The 23,837-nt window shown below is 41.7% G+C and overlaps 2 protein-coding genes across 15 annotated transcripts in view; one reads left to right on the plus strand and one right to left on the minus strand.

Moving 5' to 3' along the window:
• LOC309539168 (uncharacterized protein) overlaps positions 1-23,837 on the plus strand; it is a 389,363-nt gene that overhangs the window by 302,257 nt on the left and 63,269 nt on the right. The window contains exon 4 of one of the 14 annotated variants that reach the window (XM_082235080.1): positions 16,848-16,914. The exons of the other annotated variants lie outside the window; for them this stretch is intronic. Coding sequence (XP_082091206.1) covers positions 16,848-16,914 — 67 coding nt within the window. The remainder of the gene's footprint in view (positions 1-16,847; positions 16,915-23,837) is intronic. 14 annotated transcript variants of the gene reach the window in all.
• On the minus strand, positions 6,062-15,353 carry PRL (prolactin). Its single transcript, XM_082235064.1, has 5 exons — positions 15,266-15,353; positions 13,040-13,221; positions 11,184-11,291; positions 7,805-7,984; positions 6,062-6,527 (listed from the first exon to the last, which is right to left on the minus strand). The coding sequence occupies exons 1-5, from the start codon at positions 15,303-15,305 to the stop codon at positions 6,336-6,338; spliced, it is 702 nt and encodes a 233-aa protein (XP_082091190.1). The 5' UTR covers positions 15,306-15,353; the 3' UTR covers positions 6,062-6,335.

The raw sequence follows: 23,837 nt of genomic DNA on the forward strand, positions 1-23,837 counted from the left end.
CCATTTTATTATCACAAAAACCTTGTGAAGTAAGTTACATTGACTGATTTTCACTGGCTCAAGGTCATTCTATAAACTCCATGCCTACATGGGAGATTTGATCAAAAGCAACCTCAGTTCAGAATCTACATTGAGGTATGGCACTCCCCAATCCGTACAGAACTGGACATGTAGTTTTAGTTATTATGTATTTGTGTATTCATATCTCTGTAGTCCTTTGGTGCACACATCTTCAGAGATGATGAATAAGTCTTTTGCAGCATTTCGGGAAATATAAGGACTGTACATGTATAGCAAACACAAGGAGAGGGGCAGCTGCACCACCTTGATATCAATATGTTGAATGGGCATTGGAAAGAAGAATTGATGCATGCAAACCTGTTCATGCATACGCTCTCCACCCGACTGGGCAACCAGGATGTGCAGGGTTCCCAGTGGGTGGAATGCCTATGTATATACAGCTAGGTGCTCAATAGAGTCTCCTTTCAGGTGGCCTTCTGAATTTGAGGTGGGTGGGCATGCAGTGAATGTGCAGGTATGAGGAGGGGATGAGCTGGCAAACATGGTCACCCTCCCCCCTCCACATGTGCAGAGAATTTACGTATCATCTCAGGAGTTAGGCAGCAACATCCCACATGTGCATATTTGATGGTTCGCTTTCCATTATACATGACAAAAGAACTGCCCCTGGTCTTAGGTGAAATCCAGTGGCATCATGATTATCCTGAGTGAATCCAGCAGATGTCTGGTTTTATCAGTCAACGTGCAATATCACAGCTGCAGCTGTAGACATCGTGAAATTCAAAGTTATGAGAAGTGACATTCTGGAACTTCCACTTCTGTGAGATGGGACTATAGCTGTTTCAGTGATGCTATGGACGGTTGAATTATTTCTTCTGTATATGAATAATTTGAATAGGAAAAGGATGAAAACCTTCAAATATGTGGCTTTCTGAACGGGAACTCTAGAGCGCTCCCTCCCAAATGCTTCAGCTAAACTATGCCTTTACTCCAAAAAGAGAGAAAGGAGAACTTAGCTACAGTCAGATTCCAGAAATGGAGATTAATTTTTATTAGAAACATGCCTAATTGTTTTGGGAGAGAAAGCACATACGGCTTCTGCTGTGGTTGCATCTTCCAGTTTGTTCTAGTCTAAGTGGATGTGTTTATCCACTACTAAGCCTTACTCGCCCCCCTCCCATTTATATGTTTGTTGACAATGTGCAGGGTTGAACTGGCATTTTCATATTTCAGTGCACCAAAGGCCCCTTAAAGAGGATGGTTGCAAGTGAGAGAAAAGAGATATGTAGCTTGCTCCCTAATGGCTTATTACCGTCACATTTGCAATTCAGATCAGTTTTAAATTGACTGAAAATTTTCAACACATAGCAGGCAGTTTAAACTAATGATTGTCTGGAGGTTCATATCTGACATGAGCTAAGGTTCTGTTCAAAACAAATAGCAAATAATTCCTCCCATAGAGTCAAAATGTCACAATTTAAAAAGTGTACATTGTTTCCAGAGTGTGTCAGTTCTATAAGAAAACCACATACGCAGCAAATATTAGAGGGCCCTATTTGACTCCGATTTTTTCTTGATTTAAAAACAGAAATGTTTATTCACGTCTAAGAAGTATGAGCAAAAATCCTTTTTAAACAAAAAACAAAAAAGCCCCTTCAGATATCCTAATTGTAAAATAAAAGGCCCTTGGGGCAGTGGGAGGCCTGAGTTGCCTAGCAACCCTCAGCAGGTAGCTGAGATACAGCTGCAGCTGTCCTGATTCTTTCCTAAGAACCTTCTTACAGCTTTTTGTGTTAATCTTTAACCAGGCTTTTAAATGCTATATTTTCCTCTTCCGTCTTTAGTTGGTAGCTTGCAGGAGCCGACTGCTCAAATTTTCTCCCTCAGGCATCTTGTGAAGGTTTACAATTGCATGTACCATCTAACCTTATTTTGCATAGTGTATTTGGAAGGTTTAGTGAAATTTTTACTCTATGTGAACAATGGCTGCTGTAGGCACACAACTACTGTACAAACACTGCCTTTGATTCTAGCTTCATAACTGTGGTGGAACTGTCTTTGTAATGATTTCATTTGTTTGGACTATATCATTTTATGCTAAAATTTAAAAAAGCACCTTAAAGCAATTTACAATATACAATAAAATATAGTTTAAATGTATTCAAGCACTAGGCAATGTCAGTAGAAGAACAACTGTAGCCTGAAGCCTGGATTGAGTTGCTGTATCAGTATAATTGAAGCTGTCCAATATGCCCAGGATATTATGAAAGTTTTAACCGGGTGCCAATGGGTGTGCTTCTTGAGGAGAGTGTTTCAAGATGAGGGACTATTAAGAGAAAATACACATGCTCTGCTCATCCTCCTCCATATTGAGAAGGAGCTTGGGTGACAATTGCAGCCCCCATGCAGGTTTATATGGATATAAGTGGCAGTCCTTTGCATCAGAGTCCTGAGCCATATAAAACTTTTAACATCAAAATTAGTATTTTGAATTGAGCCAGAAACTTATTAGTAGCCGGTACACCAGTGTTATATATTCATGCCTTCCTGCTCCTGTTAATAGTTGCAGGTTTGATCCTTGTATGCGACAACTGCATATTCCTGCATTGCAGGGGGTTGGACAATATGGTCCTTAGGGTCTCTTCCAACTCTATGAGTCTATTATCTAAGCTTCCATACTGTCTTCAAAGGCAGCCCCAGGAGCCCAGGTTCATTCTGCTGCTTGAGCAAGTTGCTGTTGGCTTGTTTGCACAGGTGTTCAACATGGTGCGAAGACCTGCGTGTGTGGATGAGGAATCAGAGCTCAGATACAACAAGCATAACTTCTGTGTCAACTAAAACAGTAGTCAACTAAAACAGCAGCAACCTGGAACGTACTCCGAACTGTCAAGATTGGCAAACTTCTTAGGCTTGCCGTGTAAAATTCTCTTGAGCTTCCTGGAGTAAAAACAGAATACAAACGAAAATAATTAACAAGCATGTGTACAGAGTGGTTCCATGCAGGCTGCCCAGCGAGGTCCTTACAGACAACAGTTTCAGGAGCTGGTTCAGGCATCACACATCAAAGTGGGACTGCAGGGCCGTTTTCTCTTCTGCCATCTCCATTTTTCCTACCAGCGTTCTTCACATCTCGGAAATGCCAACTGTGAGAATTCTATGTCATACTTTCACTTTGGACTCATTGTTGCTCTGGCTATGCCAGTGCCTTATTTCGGGTTAAAGGCTTTGGTTGTCATGTGGCCCATACCCAGCTATGTGTTGACATAACTTGCATCTTTCTCTTCTTAGATGAAAGCAGCATCATATTGTTGTCTAGCATCTGCTAAAAATAAGTACATTTGAACTCCTCCACCCCCCCTGCATTGGGCTGTCTTGTACTCAATACATTGACCAGGAAGACTCTCTGATGAAAAGAAAAGTAACCTCAGTCCCCATAATTTCACATGAATATTTTAAAACATTTCCCTAGTATCATCCATCACACACACAAAAAGTTGTTCAGAAAACTCAGAAGTCACTATGCACTTTCTGTGCTCGTGTGATACTTAAGAAGTAGTTTTTTTCCTGACATGTGACGAGACAAAGTCTTCCATTTCAATATTACAAAGAACAAACCATTGCTTTTTATTTCTGTTTCATCCTTTAGATACACCAGGAACAAAAACACCAGCCCCGTTTAAGCTATCTGCTTCTGACTGGGTCTGCTTTTAAAGATTTCCTGCGTGGTTTTTGTTGGCACTAAGTCTGGCAGAAGGGACCAGAATCTCTGTGACCCACTGGTCCTGCTGCAAGTACCATAGGCAGGCAAATTAATTAAGCAGCCTTTGCACTGTAGAATGGCATAAGCCACATTGAAACGATGCACACACTTCAAAACCATTCAGAGGGCAGGACTGGGATGATAAAGCATCTAGACGTTTGGTCTGAACTACCACAAGTTCCTTTGCTTGCACAAAACAGGTCAGAAATTCCCAAGAAAGGGGCCTCTCTGGTAAGATTATCAGGACTTCCTACTTCTATCCATGTTGCAAGCACGGTACAAACATTTATTGGTCTTATTTTATGCCGTGGAATGCAGAAGGACGTGCAAATCTTGCAGAAATGGAAAGTCTGGGCAACCTTTTTGGAATTTAAGAGAGGATACAGCTTAAGGTTTGGTCCAAATATTTGAGTTTTAGCTTTATCAGAGCTAGGTAATCTAGGTATAGGCATAGGATCATTACAGTGGTCTCATTAAGAATAATTTAGAAGCTTGCCTGCTTTAAGCTCCTTTAGTACGGGAACTAAATTTAGCTGTTTGCACAGCTCCCAGTAAAACTGTTTCCAGCACATGACTGAGGTTGCTTTGTATGCATTTCTGCAATAAAACTGGCACACAGCTGCCTGGGGTGGTAGAGTAGGGTGAAGTGACCGAGGTACAAGACAGCCTTGTTGGTAGAATTGGAAGCCTGGTCTCTCCATGCAGTACATCTTCCTGCCCCTTAGTCCTTCACCGGTATGAAGGCTGAAGTGCAATATGCCTGGGTAGTGGGAATCAGATTTTCAAAGACCCTGTCTGGGGACTTTGGGGGGAGCAAAATGATCCAGCCACAATCCACAAAGGTATCTGGACAGCCCATTTGTTTTTAGAGTAAGTCCAGAGTCTGGCACAGAGCTAGTTATAAACTGTGGATATTTTCTCAGTTAAAGTGAAAGGTCAAAATGATGCTCATCCCCTGCCATGGTTAACTCAGAGATGCAGACTGGAAGCCGGATCCAACCAGCTCAGTATAATCCCCAGAGAGTTTCCTTGGCCAGCAGCATCCATGATGTAAGTGAGAAGTTACCAGAGACGCAAGGAAACTCAAATCCAGCTTGATTTCAAATTAAACTTCTGAATCACTGAATCATCACAACAGTTTATAGTGATTTCATCAAATTCCTTTTTCCTGTTTCCCCCCCTCTTTTTTGCAGTCAATGCATAGAGGGCCATCAATGCATAGAGGGCCACTCTCTTGTGCTACGAACCTCTTATTGTCACTCAAAATATACCAGATCATTTGTGCTGGGGTGTTCCAGCTTGCTTGTTTTGTGAACAAAGATTTCAGAAAGTGATTGCTTGGGTCTCTATGTAAAGGGCATGCTAACAGATGGTGAGTGATGTCTTCCACCTGAGGCTGACCACAAATGCAAAATCTGTCTGTGTATGGGACCTTGTACAGTGGTACCTTGGGTTAAGAACTTAATTTGTTCTGGAGGTCCGTCCTTAACCTGAAACTGTTCTTAATCTGAGGTACCACTTTAGCTAATGGGGCCTCCCGCTGCTGCCGTGCTGCTGCTGCGCCGCCACTGCGTGATTTCTGTTCTCATCCTGAAGCAAAGTTCTTAACCTGAGGTACTATTTATGGGTAAGCAGAGTCTGTAACCTGAAGTGTCTGTAACCCAAGGTACCACTGTAGTGGCTATCCAAGACTGCAGTGGTCATCACTTGGAAACACCTCAATAAAAGTGTTTCTTAAGGAAGTTGGTGAGAGTTGGACAGATAACTAGCTCTAAAAAGCTCTGTTCTTAAGAGCTAATACCAAGGGGGAAAGTTGATGTTTCTAATTATTTGCAGGTCCCTCCTGGATTCTACCCACAAGAGCCAATCCCTTTGTTGGCAGTTATTCAAGGTCAAAGCAGAGCTCTGTTCTGGATAGTAATAATAGTCTACTCCAAGACATATTGATAAGCTGCTTTCCATAGTTTGTTATCATCCAATTCCATATAGTACAGAGCAGGAAAACGCTCTGTAGGTATTGTAGCAATTTTTAAAAATATACTTTAACTGAGCACAGTCTATTCTTGCCTTAATTGTTGGTCACCCAGATTCTTTATGAAGAAGCGTTTCTAATATTCCTGATGGTAGACAGTACAACTTCTGGGGGAAAAAAATATCTGCACTTAGTTTCCTTGGCTGAGTGGAGCATCAGCTGTACACAAGCTCCATAGTCTCTGGCCACAAGTCCCCAGATGTTGGTAACCAAAGGAGGAAGCAAAACCAAGTTCAATTTCAAACATATTTTTATATTTCAGTATTTTTTATGTTTTTATTGCATGGTTTGCATATCACTGTAATTAAAGCAGACAGTAATGTACTCTTAACAGAAAAGAATGGCTTTTCTGAGAGTTTTCAGACACGAACAAATGGTTTGCATCTCACAAAAGGAAAAATAACATGGACATAAATATTGTACCGCAGGATGAATTTTTGCATAAGGCCTGCAATGGGCATTGAAAAGCAATGAGGCTAAGAGCAGGTCCTTTTGAAGGCGTTAGGTGCTAGCTCCAGTTGCTCAACAGTGACTGTCATGGATGAGGCGACACTTCAAGAGTTTCAGATAGCTGTCAATTTTGTGTGAGTCCCTGCGCAAGCAGTGCAGCAGATTGTAGAAGGCAAAGAGGCGAGAATCTTCGTCAGCTAGCTGCAGAGATGGCAGCCCTGACCATCTAGAATAGACTTCATTACCCAGGTCACCTGGGTGAACCTAACAAAGAAGAGAAAAATGAGTATTGTTAGCAAGCATCCCAGAGACAATGTCTGTATCAGATCAGTATTGATCTGTATCAGATCAGTATTTAGAGAATTACAACATTAACACTTAAAGAGTTGCCCAGTATTTGTTTGAAATGAGAGAAGATCCTTGCTTAGGTTTTGAGAAAGCCAAATGGAATTGCGGGGGGAAACCCCATCTCGACAGGGAGAACTACATATTTGCTCCAGACAGTAAAAGAAAGAAACAGCTCATGCTTCAACCACTTGAATTGATCTCCATGATTATTACTCATTTACATTGCAACTCTGCTGTGCAAAGTGCTTTCCCAGGATTTATATGTATGTATCTGTAAATAGAATGCCGTACTATTAGCTTTCATGATGAAACAGTGACTCCCTAGGGTGATATGGAAGTATTCAGGCATGAGAACAGAACTTTAAATATAGCACTCAAATTAGAATTCCTTTGTCCAAAGGATAGCTGCCTTGTTTTGAAAGCACACCGACTTTTCTTTGGGAGCTAGCAGCATTTGTGCACTCAAATGGTTGCAGCTTTCCTAATTTCCTGAAATCTATAGGCTTGAATAGTCTCAACTGTGTTGGATTGAAGCCAATATTTGGAGTAGGGAAGAGATGAAAACATTACCTTGTTTCCTGTGAAGGGAACCATCCAAATTGGGGTGGGGAACCTGTGGCCCTCCAGATGTTTTTGGACTACAGCTTCCACCACCCTTGAGCAGTGGCTGGGAGGTGGATCCAACAACATCTGGTGGGCCACCGATCTAGAAGTTACGATCAACTTGTATTGCTTCTTTTCAAATTGAGCAATAGGCCCTAAAAACACTGATTTAGAAACCCAAGGGGGGGAGTTCCAAAGAGACGTGTTAATTATAGAATAGTGGGGTATAGCCTTTCTTAGAACACACTATTATTAAAGGAAAGAATAAGATTGCTGTAGTGCTCCACCTGATATTGTGTAATTAGTTCAAGGGAAGGAAATAGAGAAAGGTGTTAAGAAGAAGAAGAAGCCTGGATAACTGGCAGAATGAATGATAGAACTTGCCCCCATTTGGACATATGCAATCTAGGGATTATGGTAGCTTATCACCCCTTGTTGTCATTTCTGTCATTTTCCAGTTCGTGGAGGTTGACCATCTGAGAGTGTGTGTTTGGAGCACTTGTCCAGGCTCATTGAGTAATTTAGAACGCTGGATTCTGCAGAATACTGTCCTATGCAGCTAGAAGAATTCCCAGGTCCTTCCTACTTACCCTCCCAACTATTTTCTCCATCCCATCCAGAAGCCGTTTGTTTTGCTCTTCAATCTCCATGGCCTTCCAGAGAATGGTGTCAGGAGCCTCTTTGATTCTTTGGACCTCCGAGACCAGATGTAGCAGAGGGTCATTCCAGGAACGAAGAACACTCAGCACTAAATTTAGCAGGTCTTCATGCTGCACATTAGAAAACCAAATTATATTTTGTTAAACAATGCCACAAGATTTACACAGGAGATAGATAATCCTAGCAAGTCATTTTTTTAAACTTATTTGTTGATAGTCTTCTAGCCTGGCCTCAGTTGTCCTGGACTCCTGCCAGGACTACTGTAATGCACCCTGGTTGGGGTTGCCCTTGAAGACTGTCTGGAGTTACAGCTAGTGCAGAATGCAGCTGCTAAGATGGTAAGTGGGGCAGCCCAATGGGACCATGTATCATTCACTAGCTGCCAGTGAGCTACTGGGCCCAATTCAAGGTGTTCATACTGGTGTACAAAGTCCTGAACAGCTTGGAATCCAAGTACATAAAAGACCATCTCCCTCGATACCAACCACCTTGGCATCAATGATCAACAGGGGAGGCTGGATTAGTGGTTACACTCTATAGGCTGCTGCTTGGTTGATGTTGAGGTGTGATAGGGCCTTCTCAGTGTTGGTTCCCCATTTGTAGAATGCCTTTCCTGGTGAGATGTGTCTGTTCCTGTTTACATAGGCGTTTGATGGTGGAAAGTATTCTGGCAACCCTGAAATTATAAGCTGTGAGTGTATGTGACTGTTTTACATATTTTAGTGGTTTTAAATGGTTTTAAATAATGCTTTTTAATTTTAAACTAATTGTTTTATCGTTTTGGTGTTTGTCATCCTTGGCTCCTCCAAGAGGAAGGGCAGGATAGAAAACAACAACAGCAACTGTTGTTGTTGTTGTTGTTGTTGTTGTTGTTGTTGTCTGTTCGCTGTTCTTCCAGATAGCACTAGAACCAATAAATCAGACTTTGTAAAGTATTTTCAGAAGTCGGGCATTTAGTGTCACTGGTCCAGTGCTGTGAGAGATTCAGTAGGCATTCTTGCTTTTGACTTCCAAACATTTCCTGGTGACTTTTAAAATGCTGACAGGCCTATGCAGCTGTTTAAATCCTTTTGACTAGCCAGTTACTTTAACGATTACTCCGTTTTTCATGGATTTTGCATGTTTTCATATCCACACTGTGCACCTCCCTGATATTCTATGAGAGAGTGGTAGAGAAATATTTTTAAAAATAAATAAATGGAAATAATATCTCTGGGCTAACTGGGTGACAGAATCCCCTAAGTACACATTATCAATAAACTGTCCATGCACTCTCCAGCGCTGGTAGACACTGCTCTGTTCAGCCTTGTTGAATGGAATGCCCTTTAATCTGATGATTAGTTTAAGCATTAATGAGACAGTTTTAGAAATACGGGATCTGGAAAATATTTGAAAACATAATGGAAGATGAAATCTGTGGTAGGCCACTTAATACCTTATCCAAAGCATTTCTATGTCTACGTATAGCATGGCAAACATGCCCAGGCATGGGTCTGATTCTCCTTTGAAGTGTTTTGCTTCTGGGGAGATTTCTTTTGAAACTTTGCCACTGCTTGGGGTGAGCCGGAAGATCAAAGGGGCTTTTTCTTTCCTGGGATCCTCCTAGACATTTTGCTGCCCTTGAGACCTCTCTAATGTCGACACCAACACTTTTCACTTTGCTTACTGTGGCAAAATACACGTACCCTACGGCTGAACCCTTTTGCGCTCCCTAGGTCGGGAGAACTGCAACACTGCGAAGTTCAAATGCTCACGCATCAGCTCTCTAGCCAATACAAATAGCGAGAGGGCTGTGTCTCATGGCTTGGTTTCTGAGGAGGCAGATTATTCAGTGGATAAAGGGAACTTAGAAAGAAAACTATGGCCTGGGAATTGATACAGCTTTGGTGCTAAGTGCTACTTCAGCATTTACAAATACATCCAGAAATTTTCCCATGAATTCTAATTACCTTGACAAGTGTATGGACTAGAAACTTACTTTAAAAAATAATTTTTATTTTAATAAGATGCTCATTAAATTTTAGAAGCTAACATACTGGGGGAAATTATATGACACACTATACACTTTTGGCAGTTGGTATCCACTACTCTTCCTCTCTCTTTGCCTTTGTCAGTTGTACTCTTGCCTTCCTTTACCAGAAAGTCACACCTCTTTCCTTGGAACAGCATAGATATCAGGCCTGAAGAACAGGCTTTGGGACTTCCCACAGGCCACACATCTACCCCAGTCCACAACCTCACCATCACTTTTTCATGTCCTCAAGTTCTTTTGCCTAGCAAGAATGTCCCCTTGCACTGTGATTATGCCTCTTGCTTACTGTCAGGATGGAAGATTGAGACATGACGTTTGCATGGCTAGAATATAGCTGACTGTAGAGAGGTAGGCATCACATCCGTTGTTCCACCTCGCCACTCCAGAGGGACAGGCTCACCCCAGATTTTCTTGACTATGAATGGATCTTCCGATTACCGAGAGCGACGTGGGCAACAGAGCCAGAGCAGGCTACCTGGAGTTAACATCCACCTTGCAGTACGCCCACCATCTCCACGATGGCTTACTACCTGAGGACCCCAGCTAGCACAGCATGCAGCAAAGCTGGCTTAACAACAGGCATGATGTGTCTTTTATAGTGAACTGAATAGAATGTTGGGGGTGTGGAGTGTGTGTCTACTAATTTAACAGTGCTTAGCTTTTTGTTGTTTTTAGTTGCTATTTTGTTAATGCTTTATGGATTCTAAATGCTGTATTGATTTGTTAATAAAATATGACTTTTGTTGTGATTGCGTATAATATGACTTTTGCTGTGATTGTGTATAATATGACTTTTGCTATAACTGTGGCGTTTAGCTTATTTTTTAGTTGCCGTTTTGTTAAATAATTGTAAATATTTCATTGATGATTTGTTAATTGTATTATTAATGCTGCGTTTGTGATGCTCTGTTATGTTATTGTTATTTATTGTTTGTAAGCTGCTTAGAGATCCATTTGAATGAAAAGCGGCACAGAAATTCAATAAATCAAAATAAAATCAAAATCAAACCTGCACTTTGCCTCTGGCTCCACCCACCCAAAGTGTTGCTAACTTGTCCCACTGATTACAGTGGGGACTAAATTAAAATAATCATGGCCCTGGATCCAGCCAAGAATTAATGCCTTGTAGATTGATGCCTTGCAAGACTTCCTATGGCCACTTAATGTGCCCTCCTTTCCTTCTGTTCGCCTTTGGACTGAGTCATTGAGACCTTCTAATCTAAGCTACTCATGTGTTTGTTCCTTGTTCTGTTTGCATTCAAATAGGCAGAACTCACATGAATCTGCTGAGCTTGCTCCTTGTCTTCAGGAGTGGTTAGGGACGAAGTGTGGCAGCTGTTAATGGCTTTTGCAATAAACCCTCGGCCCTGAGCATAGCGTTCATCCTGAAGATATGAAAAATCAGACTTAGTACAGTAGATAACAAGGAAAGAAGAATAAGTCGTAGTAAGAAGAAATCATAATCAGAAGTTACTTCTTCTCTGCAGTTGCTGCTCATGTGAAATGTATCCTTCAGTTATGCAGGACTTTAATTTCGTATCAGAACCTTATTACACGCCCCTCTAAGACTGTGTCAAATGTAATTTGCTTTAAACTGTACTGTGGAAAGAATCACTTTTGGGGATCAGGTTTCTCCGTAATCTGCTTATAAATAAGAGGGTCTCTGCTTTGTAAAGTGATCCGTAGACTGTGATCCCACTGAGTAGTGTGGGATGAACATTTCTCTCTCAATATCTCTCTGCCAAACTCCAAAGCAACTCTAGTGCCTGGGTCTTTTAATTGCTTCTCTCCTACAAAGCATTCCACTCAGAAAACCCTTTGTTACTTTGTTTTGCTCTTCTAAATGGTTTCTGTGTATAAATGGCAGTGTTTTATTCAATCATGCCCATCTGTTGCTGCTGTTGTGCCTCCTAAGAGTGTCTCTTTCCTTTGGTACGCTGGACCTATTGAAGAAGACCTCCTAACCTGCCTCACTCCCACTTCTTAAACTTAAGGTGTCTTAAGGTGTGTAGGAGTGTTGCTTGCTGAGGTATATGTTGAAGTAAAATCCTGAATCTTTATTCCTGCATTCCCTCATCTGCAATTGAAGCCTTAAATACACTACCTTGCTGAAATTCATTTCAAGTGTGCATAGCTTTCTCCTCAATCCTTAATACTGCTTTAGAAAAATTAAAGATTATTAATTAAGACTTAATATAGTTGGGACAGTTTATATGGCTTCAGTGATGATACACAAAAGAATCTGTGAGTCTTTATTCCTTTTTCAATCATACTTGGCTACCATATGAGTATGGTCTTATATTATAAACTGCCCTGTGATCTTCAGATGAAGGGTGGTGAAGAAATGTTTTACACACACACACACACACACACACACACACACACACACACCTTGGCTTGAATGCCACAAACCCGGAAGTAAGTGTTCCAGTTTGCGAACATTTTTCGGAAGCCGAACGTCCGACGCGGATTCTGCTTCCTGAGTGCAGGAAGCTCCTACATCCAATTGGAAGCTGCACCTTGGTTTTCGAACGGTTTTGGGAGTCAAATGGACTCCCGGAACGGATTAAATTTGAGAACAAAGGTACTACAGTTTACATTCAAGGTAGATTTATCCAACTGGCCTTTCCAAATAATGGGTGGTACCCAACCAAGTCATTCTCAGAGAAGACCCATTGGCATTGGTGGACTTAAGGTAATTATAACTCTCTTCCTGTGACTGTAGGCACTGATGTTCTTCACTCTGGTATATTGAGGGTGGCGTAAGCCTTTATGTCCAGTTCCATATCTACTGCTGAATGGCTGGATATTGTGGTTTTTAATGTTATTGTTTGCTTTTATATTCTTACTTGAACATCACTGGGGTACTACAGGATTAAAGGTTGTCTAAAAATAGCATACAAAGCCCATTGATTTCTCTGAGCACCTCTTAGTCAAACACCGCCTAATAATCATAACAGTACTTAGCACCATACTTGTGCGATTTCCTATTCTGAAAGGGAGGCAAACAGAAAGGCAGCCACAGTTTCGCCTTTGCTAGAGAGTCCCCCCCCCATCCTATTTCTTCATGTCATCTTTTAGTTGGAGTTCATTTTGTAGAAAAGTATGTGGCAAGAAAGGCTTGGGTACTTACAAATTCATTGAACATTTCCGAAGACAGGGAGTGGATATAGTGTGAGAGTTTGACAGCACGGTCAAAAAGATCCCCAAGAGAGACCTGGCAAGTGTCAGACCCATTGGGACAAATAGGTGATGATGTTACACCCTTCCTTGACAGGTACACGTTAGTAATCGCCAGGATGGCTAGCAACACACCTGTTCAGGTAAACAAGAACAACAACATCAGATGTCCATCAAGTCCAGAAAGTGAATGGGAAACTTTCCACATTATTCTGCCTCCTCCTTTAATGCTTAACTTCATTAAACCACCATATGTGAGGAAAGCAAACTTTTTATAGATATATAATTGTGTTTGCATAAATGTAAGAGTGTGGAAAGATAGGTTGCGCCCCTTTCTTTCTGGCTTTTCCCAAGGGTTGCTTCCTTCCCTACAAACATATGGCGTTTAAATTAAATTTGAAGGAGGGTGGCGGGGTCACTCCCAAGATTTTGATTGTCCTGGGATTATGTCTGTAAATTTTCAGCAGCTGTGCCGTTTAAACTCTTCTGCATATGTAACGGGACTACAAAAAAAACTTTAGCACACTGGAATGCATTCAAAAGACTCCTGGATGCCTTGGGAAGGTAGTTCTGCAAACACTGCTTATACTTTAGGACCCGCCCCCCTTCCAAATCTTTAATATCTTATAAATCTGTATGTTGCTTAAAAATGCTTCCCATACCTTTGCTATGCAAGAAGTGTGCAGCAAAGAAACTGATCGGTGAAACGCAAATGTTTTGATTTTATATTTGCCTAAACTATGCTTTAAGGCACAAGTCTATAATAAATGTACTGTGATATGGGTCCATTCTTAGGAGAAGCCATAGCTCAGGAGTACAGCACATGCCGTGCATGCAGAAGGTCCCATGGTTCAACCCCTGGCATTGCCAGTAGAAAGTTAAGGTATAGGTAATGTGACTCTGGGACGCGGGTGGCGCTGTGGGTTAAACCACAGCGCCTAGGACTTGCTGATCAGAAGGTCGGCGGTTCAAATCCCCGCGACAGGGTGAGCGCCCGTTGTTCAGTCCCTGCTCCCGCCAACCTAGCAGTTCAAAAGCAAGTAGATAAATAGGTACCGCTCCGGCGGGAAGGTAAACAGCATTTCCGTGCGCTGCTCTGGTTCACCAGAAGCGGTTTAGTCATGCTGGCCACATGACCCGGAAGCTGTACGCTGGTTCCCTCGGCCAATAAAGTGAGATGAGCACTGCAACCCCAGAGTCAGTCACAACTGGACCTAATGGTCAGGGGTCCCTTTTCCTTTAATGTGACTCTAAAAACACATAACTAGTCAGAGTAAACAAGACAATACTGGTCTGTGTTGACAGATAGGCTGACCTGCTATAAAATAGCTTCCTCTGCTCTGAACCTTTTTCTGCTGATATTAGTACACACACACAATTTTCAATATCTTGTGTTCTGGCTATTTGTGTGAAGCCAGTCTTAGACCTCAATCCGGAAGACTTCTACTGGGACTGATTGGTCATGATCAACTGCACAGTTATGATCCAAACAGCAACAGTAGTGCTATGCTTTTATCAATACCAATGCAAACACCATCAAGTTGTGAACAAACTTTTTGGGTTCACTAGAAATCTTTTTTGAGTAAAAAAAGAAGGTGAGAGACATTGCTGAGCCTAATGAAAAGCCACACCATATGCACTTTTAATACTCTCAGATCATTCCTTTGCATACTTACATAAGAGTAAATGAAACTAAACTCAGCGGGACTTAACTTTGGGATGCATAGAAGTGCACGGTTCGTTACGTTAGATTGCTGCTGTTACCAGACGAGTCTTGGGTTGCAGCAAGGTGAAGGCATGATGCTACATTATGTCCCATGAAATTTCAAGGAAGAGCATAATTGTAGCAAATTATGGTTTAATATGTTGTTTGGCTATAAGAATTGAGAAGAATCAATGCTCTCCTTCGTGGAAAATGCATCAAGTTTAGTGTGAGGGTCTAAATCAATCATGATCCACCAGAATATTCTCTAGTGCACAGTGTGACATTGTGCAGTATGTTTAGAATAGTTTGTGCAAAAGTTCTAAGAAGGTTCCCTCCCTGTGTTCTTACAGAGGCTGCAAAATGATTTACAGTGTGCTTATGCATGCCTATTACGAGTGATTTTAAATTTATTCAGTTTAAAGTTTCCCCTTAATCTAAATGAGAGAAAGGCCAAAAGAGTGGCAAAACACGTACCTTTCAGAGAAAACTTCTTGTTGGTCATGGTAGAAACCATCTCTGCTGACTTGCTTTATCAAACAGAAGATGGAATATCTAGTTGCTGTCACCTTTAGGTTCCATCTTTATATACACTTTGATGCCCATCCATAAATGCAGCAAGATTTACTCCCCCTTTGCTGGTCTCTTTGCTCATCAACAGGATTCAAAGTTCATAATTACAAACATCAATAAGTCTATTCATATTCATCAAAAGTTTGTGGGCTCCAGGAAGGATACTAGTTAATTAAGCTGGTTAAAAGAGTGAGTAGACACATGCCCTGCTTTAAAAATCCTGTAAACTATAACTGTCCTCGATATTTCACCTTAAAATTTACGTCATTGCCAAAATTGATCAGACGGGTGACGGAAATTAGAAATTGGGGAACATAGAATATTTATGAAGAAGAAATGCAAAGGATGTGCTTTAAAATATACATGTCATAATAACACTGTACACTAAAATAGTGAAGTTTAACCCTCTACTAAGAAATGGGAAAGAAAAAAATAACCTAAACTAGCAATGTGTTTAGATCTTCATTTGATAACCATTCAACATGTTCTTAGTCAAATTCTGAGGGGTCAACTATAATCGACTATAAGATTAACACATCAAGAGAAGGATGTGTCTCTTGATGTATTTTTAATAAAAATTAAGAGAAAATAATATAATTATTTGTTATGTGATAGGTGAGGGTTGTATTCAGCTAGATCCTGTTTGGAGTAAGGTAAAGGTAAAGGTACCCCTGCCCGAACGGGCCAGTCTTGACAGACTCTGGGGTTTGTGCGCCCATCTCACTCAAGAGGCCGGGGGCCAGCGCTGTCCGGAGACACTTTCGGGTCACGTGGCCAGCGTGACAAAGCTGCATCTGGCGAGCCAGCGCAGCACACGGAACGCCGTTTACCTTCCCGCTGGTAAGCGGTACCTATTTATTTGGAGTAGACCCATCCAAATTAATGAACTTAAGTTTAGCATGTCTATTAACTTCAACAGGTCTACTCTGTGTAGGACTAGTGTCAAATACTGTCCTAAATGAGCAGGAAAAAACTTGATGTAAGGAATCATTTATTCCTGGGACGTGTCTTGTGTCCTAGTAGCCCTGTGTCTCTATCTCTCAGTTTGCATTCTTATGCAGGTTCTAGCTATAGCCGGGATACTGAAGTGTGTGAGCTCAGTGAAGCCAAATCCAATAATAAAACTGAAGAGTGAATATAAGATTTGGCTAAAAAGGAATTTCAGTGTGGGATGGCTGTGCCAGGATTCACCAGGGAATTTCAGGATATGGAATAGATGAATTATTTCTCATCACTTCTGTGTGGTGAGAAGGTGACAGTCTCTTGTTCTACAACCACACACTGAAGCCATAATTTGTGCCTTTGAGCTTTAGGCCTTCACAACTGTAATGATCTCTGCAGGAGATTCCCCTTGAAGTCCATTGCAAAACTGCAGCTGGTGCACAGCAGGGCAATCTATCTTTTGGTGTATATGACTGTATGTGGGGTGTCACCAGGAGCACACAACAACAATGTCCCATAGTCTGGGTTTCTTCTTCCTTTCCAGGCTAAACAGAACTTGTGCAGGGTTAACAACTGAGCAAATATTATCAGCAGAATCTGTGAGGATGAAGGTGGGTGCTCACAACCATTTGCACATTCAAGCTTGGTAGATGAACACTTAGTGAAAAATCATAGAATCAGTGGGTTGACTCAAACTAGTTTGTCACATGACTTAGGCCATTCACAAGAATCCTTCCTCACACAGAAACCCACTAGAAAATAATATTGATCGTGAACAAAGGTGTGTGTTGAAATAATGACCTTAGACAATTTCACACCAGGACCCAAAAGCATAAAATGATGCCCCCTTTTTCTATACTGAAACACAGTTTTTATAATGACATACAGAGATGGAAAGTGAAGTACGGAAAATGGTGCCTTCTCTGAATGTGCTGTCCAAAGTGACTGTATTGTGATGCTGGCCCAGCAGTTGTTTCACATGAGCTGAACACTCTTATCGAATGATGTTTTTCAGGCATGGTGGGTGAAGCACTATGCTGTGTACACACACTTACTAAACTTGCTAATTACCTTGGGGTTCAGAAGGACTAGGCCTGCCCTGCCATCATTTCAACTTTCAACTAGTCATTGCAGCTGAACCCGTAATGTCTATGCATCAAGATAAGATGGAATCACACACATATCTGTTACAAGTTGAAAGCTGCGCTGCCATTGGCCAACATTACTCAAGTCTTTGGATTCTCTATGTGAAAGGTCTGGAACGGGGATGGTCAGCCTTTTTTTCTGAGGGCCACATTCCCTGAGGAATAATCTGTTGGAGGCAGCATACAGGTGGTGGCTAGAGTGAGAGCTGATAATGGGTGGAGAGACAAAGGTATCCTAGATCAACTAATCTAGAAGAAAGGCCATTCTGCTTCAATATTCCCTACAGAATATTCTCCATCCTATGCACTGGGTTTAAGAGATTACTCTCAAATAAGATTGCAGAGGCTTTTCTTTTGCGCAACAGACCAATATAGCTCAGGAAAACAAGTGAAAGTAATGTCCTTGAGTGACACACACACCTGGCAGAAGCCTACCGATTTGCTTTCAGGCAGTTGGGGGGAAAGTAAGGCACTCAACTAGAAAAAAGTAAATCATTCTTTAAAAATAAAATAAAATATTGCCCCTTTTTATTGAAAGAGGGAAAGAAGGGAAACCGCTTTAGAAAGCTGGGGGAAATAAGGAGGAAATGAACAGGAAAGAAGAAACTCTAATGGGACGGAAGAATTGGGCAGCTTTAGGAGGAGCCAGGATGAAATAAGGTCAGACACTGTATGCAACCACAAACAAGTTTAATATTATACCAGATGTGATGCAGTGTGTATGTATATGTATATATAGATGTATACAGGTATGTACTGTGTATACATATATTTTTATACTGCCTTTTAGCTCTAAGAAGAGTCCAAGTAGTCAACTGAAAACAATTAAACACCAACACACTTAAAAAGACTCAATAAAACAGATAGACAAAACCATAACTAGCTAAAACTCAAACACACACTAAAGACCAGGCAAAACTACAGTATCTAAACTGACCACTCAGAAGGAGCAAGTCTAACTTTGCTTGGGAAGCAATTGCACAATTGGCGGGGGGGGGGGCTGCCACTGAAAAGGCCCCATGTCACAGTCTTCCTTACCTGATGGTCAGGTACATTTGGAGGGAAGCAGACCTTCAAATATTGTAGTCTTCAACTATTAAATGCTTCAGATATAATAAGGCATGCCTAGCACCATCACTATCTGTTTTTAGTGACAACAAGACAAAAACATTTTTTTCCACCTTAGCTTGCTTTTGGAAGTTAATTTTGAGACTAAAGTGTGAGCGTGGCTTCTTCCTCTGTTCGTCTTTTTAGTGGGTTGGGTTGAGTTGGATCAGCCCTTTTACACATGTTATTGTTGAGCAGTTTAGCTTGGATTTTTGTTTTCTTGTTTTGTTTTACTTTTGTTTGTATACTTTTTTTTAGTGTTAGTCACTTTGTGTGTGGGGGGGGGATGACTAATAAAGAACCACAAGTACACTAACAAGGACTAGCGCCTCATATTGGGCCCAGAAATAAATCCGAAGTCAGTGCAAATTGAACAAGAAGAGTGTAGTATATGGCAAGAAAAGCAGATGCTAGAAAGAAGTCAATAAGGTATTTGTGGGGTTTATACCCAACTCGCTGCGGAACTCACTGAAACTGTGCTGGAAAAGGCACAATAGTAGGCAAAAACATTTTGGAAGGGTTATTATTATTATTATTTGGCAACCCTAGTCATTCAGAATGCTGTTCCTGGATCCTGCCCTCAGGAAATGATTTGTGTTGCATGTTACATTGTGCTACAGCAAATAACACAACTGCCACTTTAATATTTGAACTTTTAAAATATATTTCATTGCCAGATGTGAAACTTTATTAAGATGTTGTACTCCTTTCCCCCCTCCCCATCCCTTCCTGCATCCTTAATGTGCAGGAGCCATCTGTGTGCATATATCAGCCAGCAACACCTCTCATCCAGTTTCCAAATCTTCTTTCCCAGTACGTATGAAAGAGCTTTGGAAATCAAATGAATAAGCAATCGTTTTAATTAATGTCCAGAGCTTCAGATAGTTTAATGAATATTTCCACCTGGTCCTACGTAATGGGGATACACAGAACTCTGTGAATCCGTAGTGATTTCGTAACTGCTTGCGCAGGTAGGTGAAACTCTGGACCTGTCAGCAAAAGCTAGTGGGCCAAGAGAGTTGATGTCTTGGGTTAAACCCTAGAACAGGAGGTGGCATTGGAAGGTACAGCCACAGCCACACCGTACATGTCAAGCATGTACTCTTCTCCCCTTGACTTCAGTGGAAGGGAAATTAATGACATCAGCTCCAGGGCTAAATCTGTGGGCATGTCTAGGTAACAAGATGTCTTTAGATCCAAGGGTCCCCTATCCTTTCCTTGGCATGGTTGCATAGCTGACACAACAAGCAAGCATCTAATCCCACATTTGGGCCTTTTCCAAGGCAACTGTGGCCCATCAACCTCAGGGTTGCCTACACTGACTGGCAGGAGCTTTCCCAGCTTTCAGATGTGGATCTCCCCTACCTGCAGATGATGGGCTTGAACCAGGGGCATTGTGTGCGCAAAGCATATGCTCTATTACTGAGCTCTTCCCCATACAGTTTGGGAAGGAAGGAGATATGATGTTGGCGTGAGCCTAAAACCAGCCCTTCCCCTGCCAAACTGAATACAGCAATGTCCGATGCATGAACAGAGCTGAGGTGTTTTCCCATTTATGATCTCCCACGCATCACCTTTACACAATTGTTTATCATAGGACAGAAGATTAATAATCTGTGCCTTTATTTTGGATTCATCCCTGATTTGCTTACTTTGTCAGTAAGGCTGGTTTTCCACATAGCTTTCAGAATATAAAATAATTTGAACTGAATAAAGGTCAGGAACTGGTTTTAAAGAACCCTACATGTAAGCAGTAGGAAATATACCTTGAGTTATACCAACCTTTTTACTCTGATTTTATCTAAAACAACTCCAGCTGTGTCATGTCTGCTTCTTCCATTCTAATTGCTCACCATAATCTCTGAGATCTGGGTCTTTCATAAAAAATGAATGTGGGGGGACTGGTTTGATTTATGTGTGTACGTGTGTGTGTTGGTAAATAAAGCAAGTAGCTGTTTCCCCCCTCTCCACATAAAGAATCTTGACATTTTAAAAGTATCTTTTCAAAACGATTGTCACAGAATGGACAGATAAAGAATAAATAAATACTTTGCTGCTGTACACAAAGGTCAGTGCGACAACTCAAGGGAAAAAACCCCAAGCGAAGGAAATACAGTGGTATGCTGAATATTATTATTATTATTATTATTAAAGAGGTTGAGAAATTATTCAGATTTTTCTTGCCTTTTTGGTACTGAAGTGTGTCTCTTATACCATGCTGCAAACCAAAGAGGTAAATTACTAAAGTACAAAGTTAAACTGAGAACTAGATCTTAATTCATTAACATTAAAAGTAGCCTGTTGGTCATTCCTGGGACACAAATCAAAGATTGAAGGCAGGCGTCGTATGTACAAGGGATTTAACCAAGTGCAAGAGTTTTTGCGTTCACTACAAGGGAAGGAGAGTTCCGCATTCCTAAACAAGCAGAGGCTTTGACCATTCAGCCAGCACAAAATGTCAGTGCAGTGTTTCACTCTTATGGCAATGTTTGCTGGACCCTGTTTGGCTGGGAACTCCTCTAGCCAAACCATTTCAGGCCCTGAAACTGTAGTCACTAGGGAAGAACGTCCATTTGGGCCAAATTAAGTGAGATCTTTGTTTGCACAGCATTTGAGAGGAGGAGTGTGCTCTAGAACAGATGGTCATGGAATTGTGCAGACGGGAAGCATCTGGAAATGTAATCTTAAGTGGCGTCCAGAACCTGGTGTGAGGTGTAAGTGTTGCAGAACTGACTGGGAACGGGCTTCCCACAAACATCTGGCTGGCCACTGTGAGAACAGGATGCTGGACTCGATGGGTCACTGGCCTGATCCAGCAGAACTTTTCTTGTCTTCTAAGCTGCTTGTCCCCTTGTCACAGCCTTGACTTGATAAGTGCTAAAAGTTAGTAATAGATCTTTCCTACCATGTTCTTAGCTCTGATCTCCTTTTCTTAAGGCAGTGTTCCAGTGACAAGGGTGGTGGTTTAATGGAAAACCTGTTAAAGACACTATTAAGCTCTTCATCCATTGAGTGCAGAGACTCCAAAGACTTCCATCACCTCTTTCTGCTGCAAGGCTGGAGAACCTGTGACTCCCATCAGCCACAGTCAGTATGGTCAAGGCCACCGACAATGTTAGCCGAAGTTACAAAGAAGCCAGTGCTCCAACCTCCTTGCCCCTTGCTGATTTCAGCTAACCAGTCTTCTAACTGCATTGTGCGAAAAACCCAAACTAAACAAGCAGGGGGGAAACAAGTGAGACTCCCCTATGGATGAAAAGGCAAAAACACTGGGTTTATTGAATAAAGTTCAGTAGAGCAATTACGGTAACTCTCTGGTGGTGCTGGAGGGATTACTTTCAGAGGTATGGGAGTTTTAAAAGCTAGATGGCCAGTCTAGGAATTCAGAATGAGGAAAAAGGAACAGGGTATTGGAACTGTACATGCTCTGTAGCTCCAGGTGGATGCATACCCTCTACCCAATCTAGCCCAAATATCCTGATAACTGTTTAGTATTCTCCCTCCCCCAGCTATCATGGAATCAGTTGCTCAAGATTCTTTCACCCCCTTTGTTATCTTGAATACAGGCTGCCAGCGCATGCCCAGAGAGACGTTAGTCCTGTGGTTGGGTTGGTACTGATCTTGGTGTGTTCTTCCAGACTGAGGTCACACTTATAGGAAACCGGCTGGATAAGTGCTGTTCCCTTCAGTTCCAAGGCAATTTGGCATCTCGGGCTTTGACATACGTCTACAGGCAATTTTGTTTTGAAGTGTTGGAATGCCAAGTCCTGTGATTAAGTTAGCATTGCCTGTTGCATCTTTCTAGTAGCAGAATGTTCTTTTCTAAGCTAAACGTTCATCCCAGGTGCAGGAGGAGCCCAGGAAGAACAGTTGCAAGTTAACAATGAACCACACCAGAAATGCCATCTGATGCAGGGGTAGCGCAAGCATCTAGGTAAAGGCCAAAATCAATGTGTCTGTGTCCAGGCAGGCATGCACAAGTCAGAGAGCTGGTACCAACCCATTGTCCTGGAACTCTTTGCCTGGAACTAAAGGCTTTTGAGCCTGATCCTTCAGAACACAGCTGCAGGCCATGTGGTTGCCTGAGGATTTGATCCACTCACAAGGAGTAGCATACTCATGAGCAGGCAACCCCAAACTTGGCCCTCCAGATGTTTTGGGACTACAGTTCCCATCATCCCTGACCACTGGTCCTGTTAGCTAGGGATGATGGGAGTTATAGTCCCAAAACATCTGGAGGGCCGAGTTTGGGCATGCCTGCTCATGAGCATCCATTTACTCCTGAGGAGCACTTGTTTCTCATATGGGCACTTTGTTATCTGGTAGCTGACTGAGCTTGCACCTTTAAGTGCCTGTGCTTCCTAGGACTTTTGGGTGCTGAGCTGCCACCTTCAGTTCTCTAAAGGTGCTACCTGTGTTTTGAGAAGGAGGTTGAGTTGCCATGCTCTCTGAGGTGCCCAGATTCCCCTGTTCTGGCTGTTGGTGCCTTGCCAAGGGCTGCTGCTCTGTGATGTTTACTTTGGTGAGGAATCAAAAGAGGATTCCTCTCAGTGTGGGCACAACAATGAATCGTAATACATGATTAAGTACATTAAGGACTGGCATGCTTTGAAAAGCAGAGGTACATAGAAATGTAGCAGCAGTTTATATGGAAAAAGAAAAAAGATAAAAAAAAACATTTGTACTTAGAAGTTTGACTGGAGGCAATAAAGGTCTCTTATAAGACAAGAACATATATGAGTACATGCACACTAAAAACATACCTAACTTATTAAAGTGCATAACAACTGGCTTATTGTGCAGTGTGAAGTTGGAACCAGCTTGAAGTCAGAAGGAGAAGCCTAATCAATTTCTTCTGGTTTTTCAAGTGTTGACAGATATGAGAATGGCCTATTCCTCCAAGTGCAGTAGCTGTGTGGTCCAGGTTTCCCTGATCCTTTTGTTAGCAAAGAATAATCACTGCAAAGTACGCATAGGGTGGGCCTTCAAAATGGTAATCGAGATTCCCTGAGTCCATAATTGCTGTCTAAGGCAAGAATGTCTCTGCATATAAGGAGACACGGAAATGATAGAAACCACAGTGTCCTTTTTAGCAAGAGCATAACCCAGAGCTAGCTACTCTTTTAAAGGTCAATGGCATTAAATAGGATTGCTGCTTAACCGTTTTGAGTTTAAAAATTCATTAAATAAGTGTCGACGTCTTCAGCCACTGCTCTAATGAATGTTTTTGCATCTCATCAAAGCAGGGTTTGTTCACCTTCACAATCTTCTTATACATTTCA

The sequence above is a fragment of the Podarcis vaucheri genome, assembly GCF_965113315.1.
Source record: "Podarcis vaucheri genome assembly, chromosome: 8".
Taxonomy (NCBI): Eukaryota; Metazoa; Chordata; class Lepidosauria; order Squamata; family Lacertidae; genus Podarcis; species Podarcis vaucheri.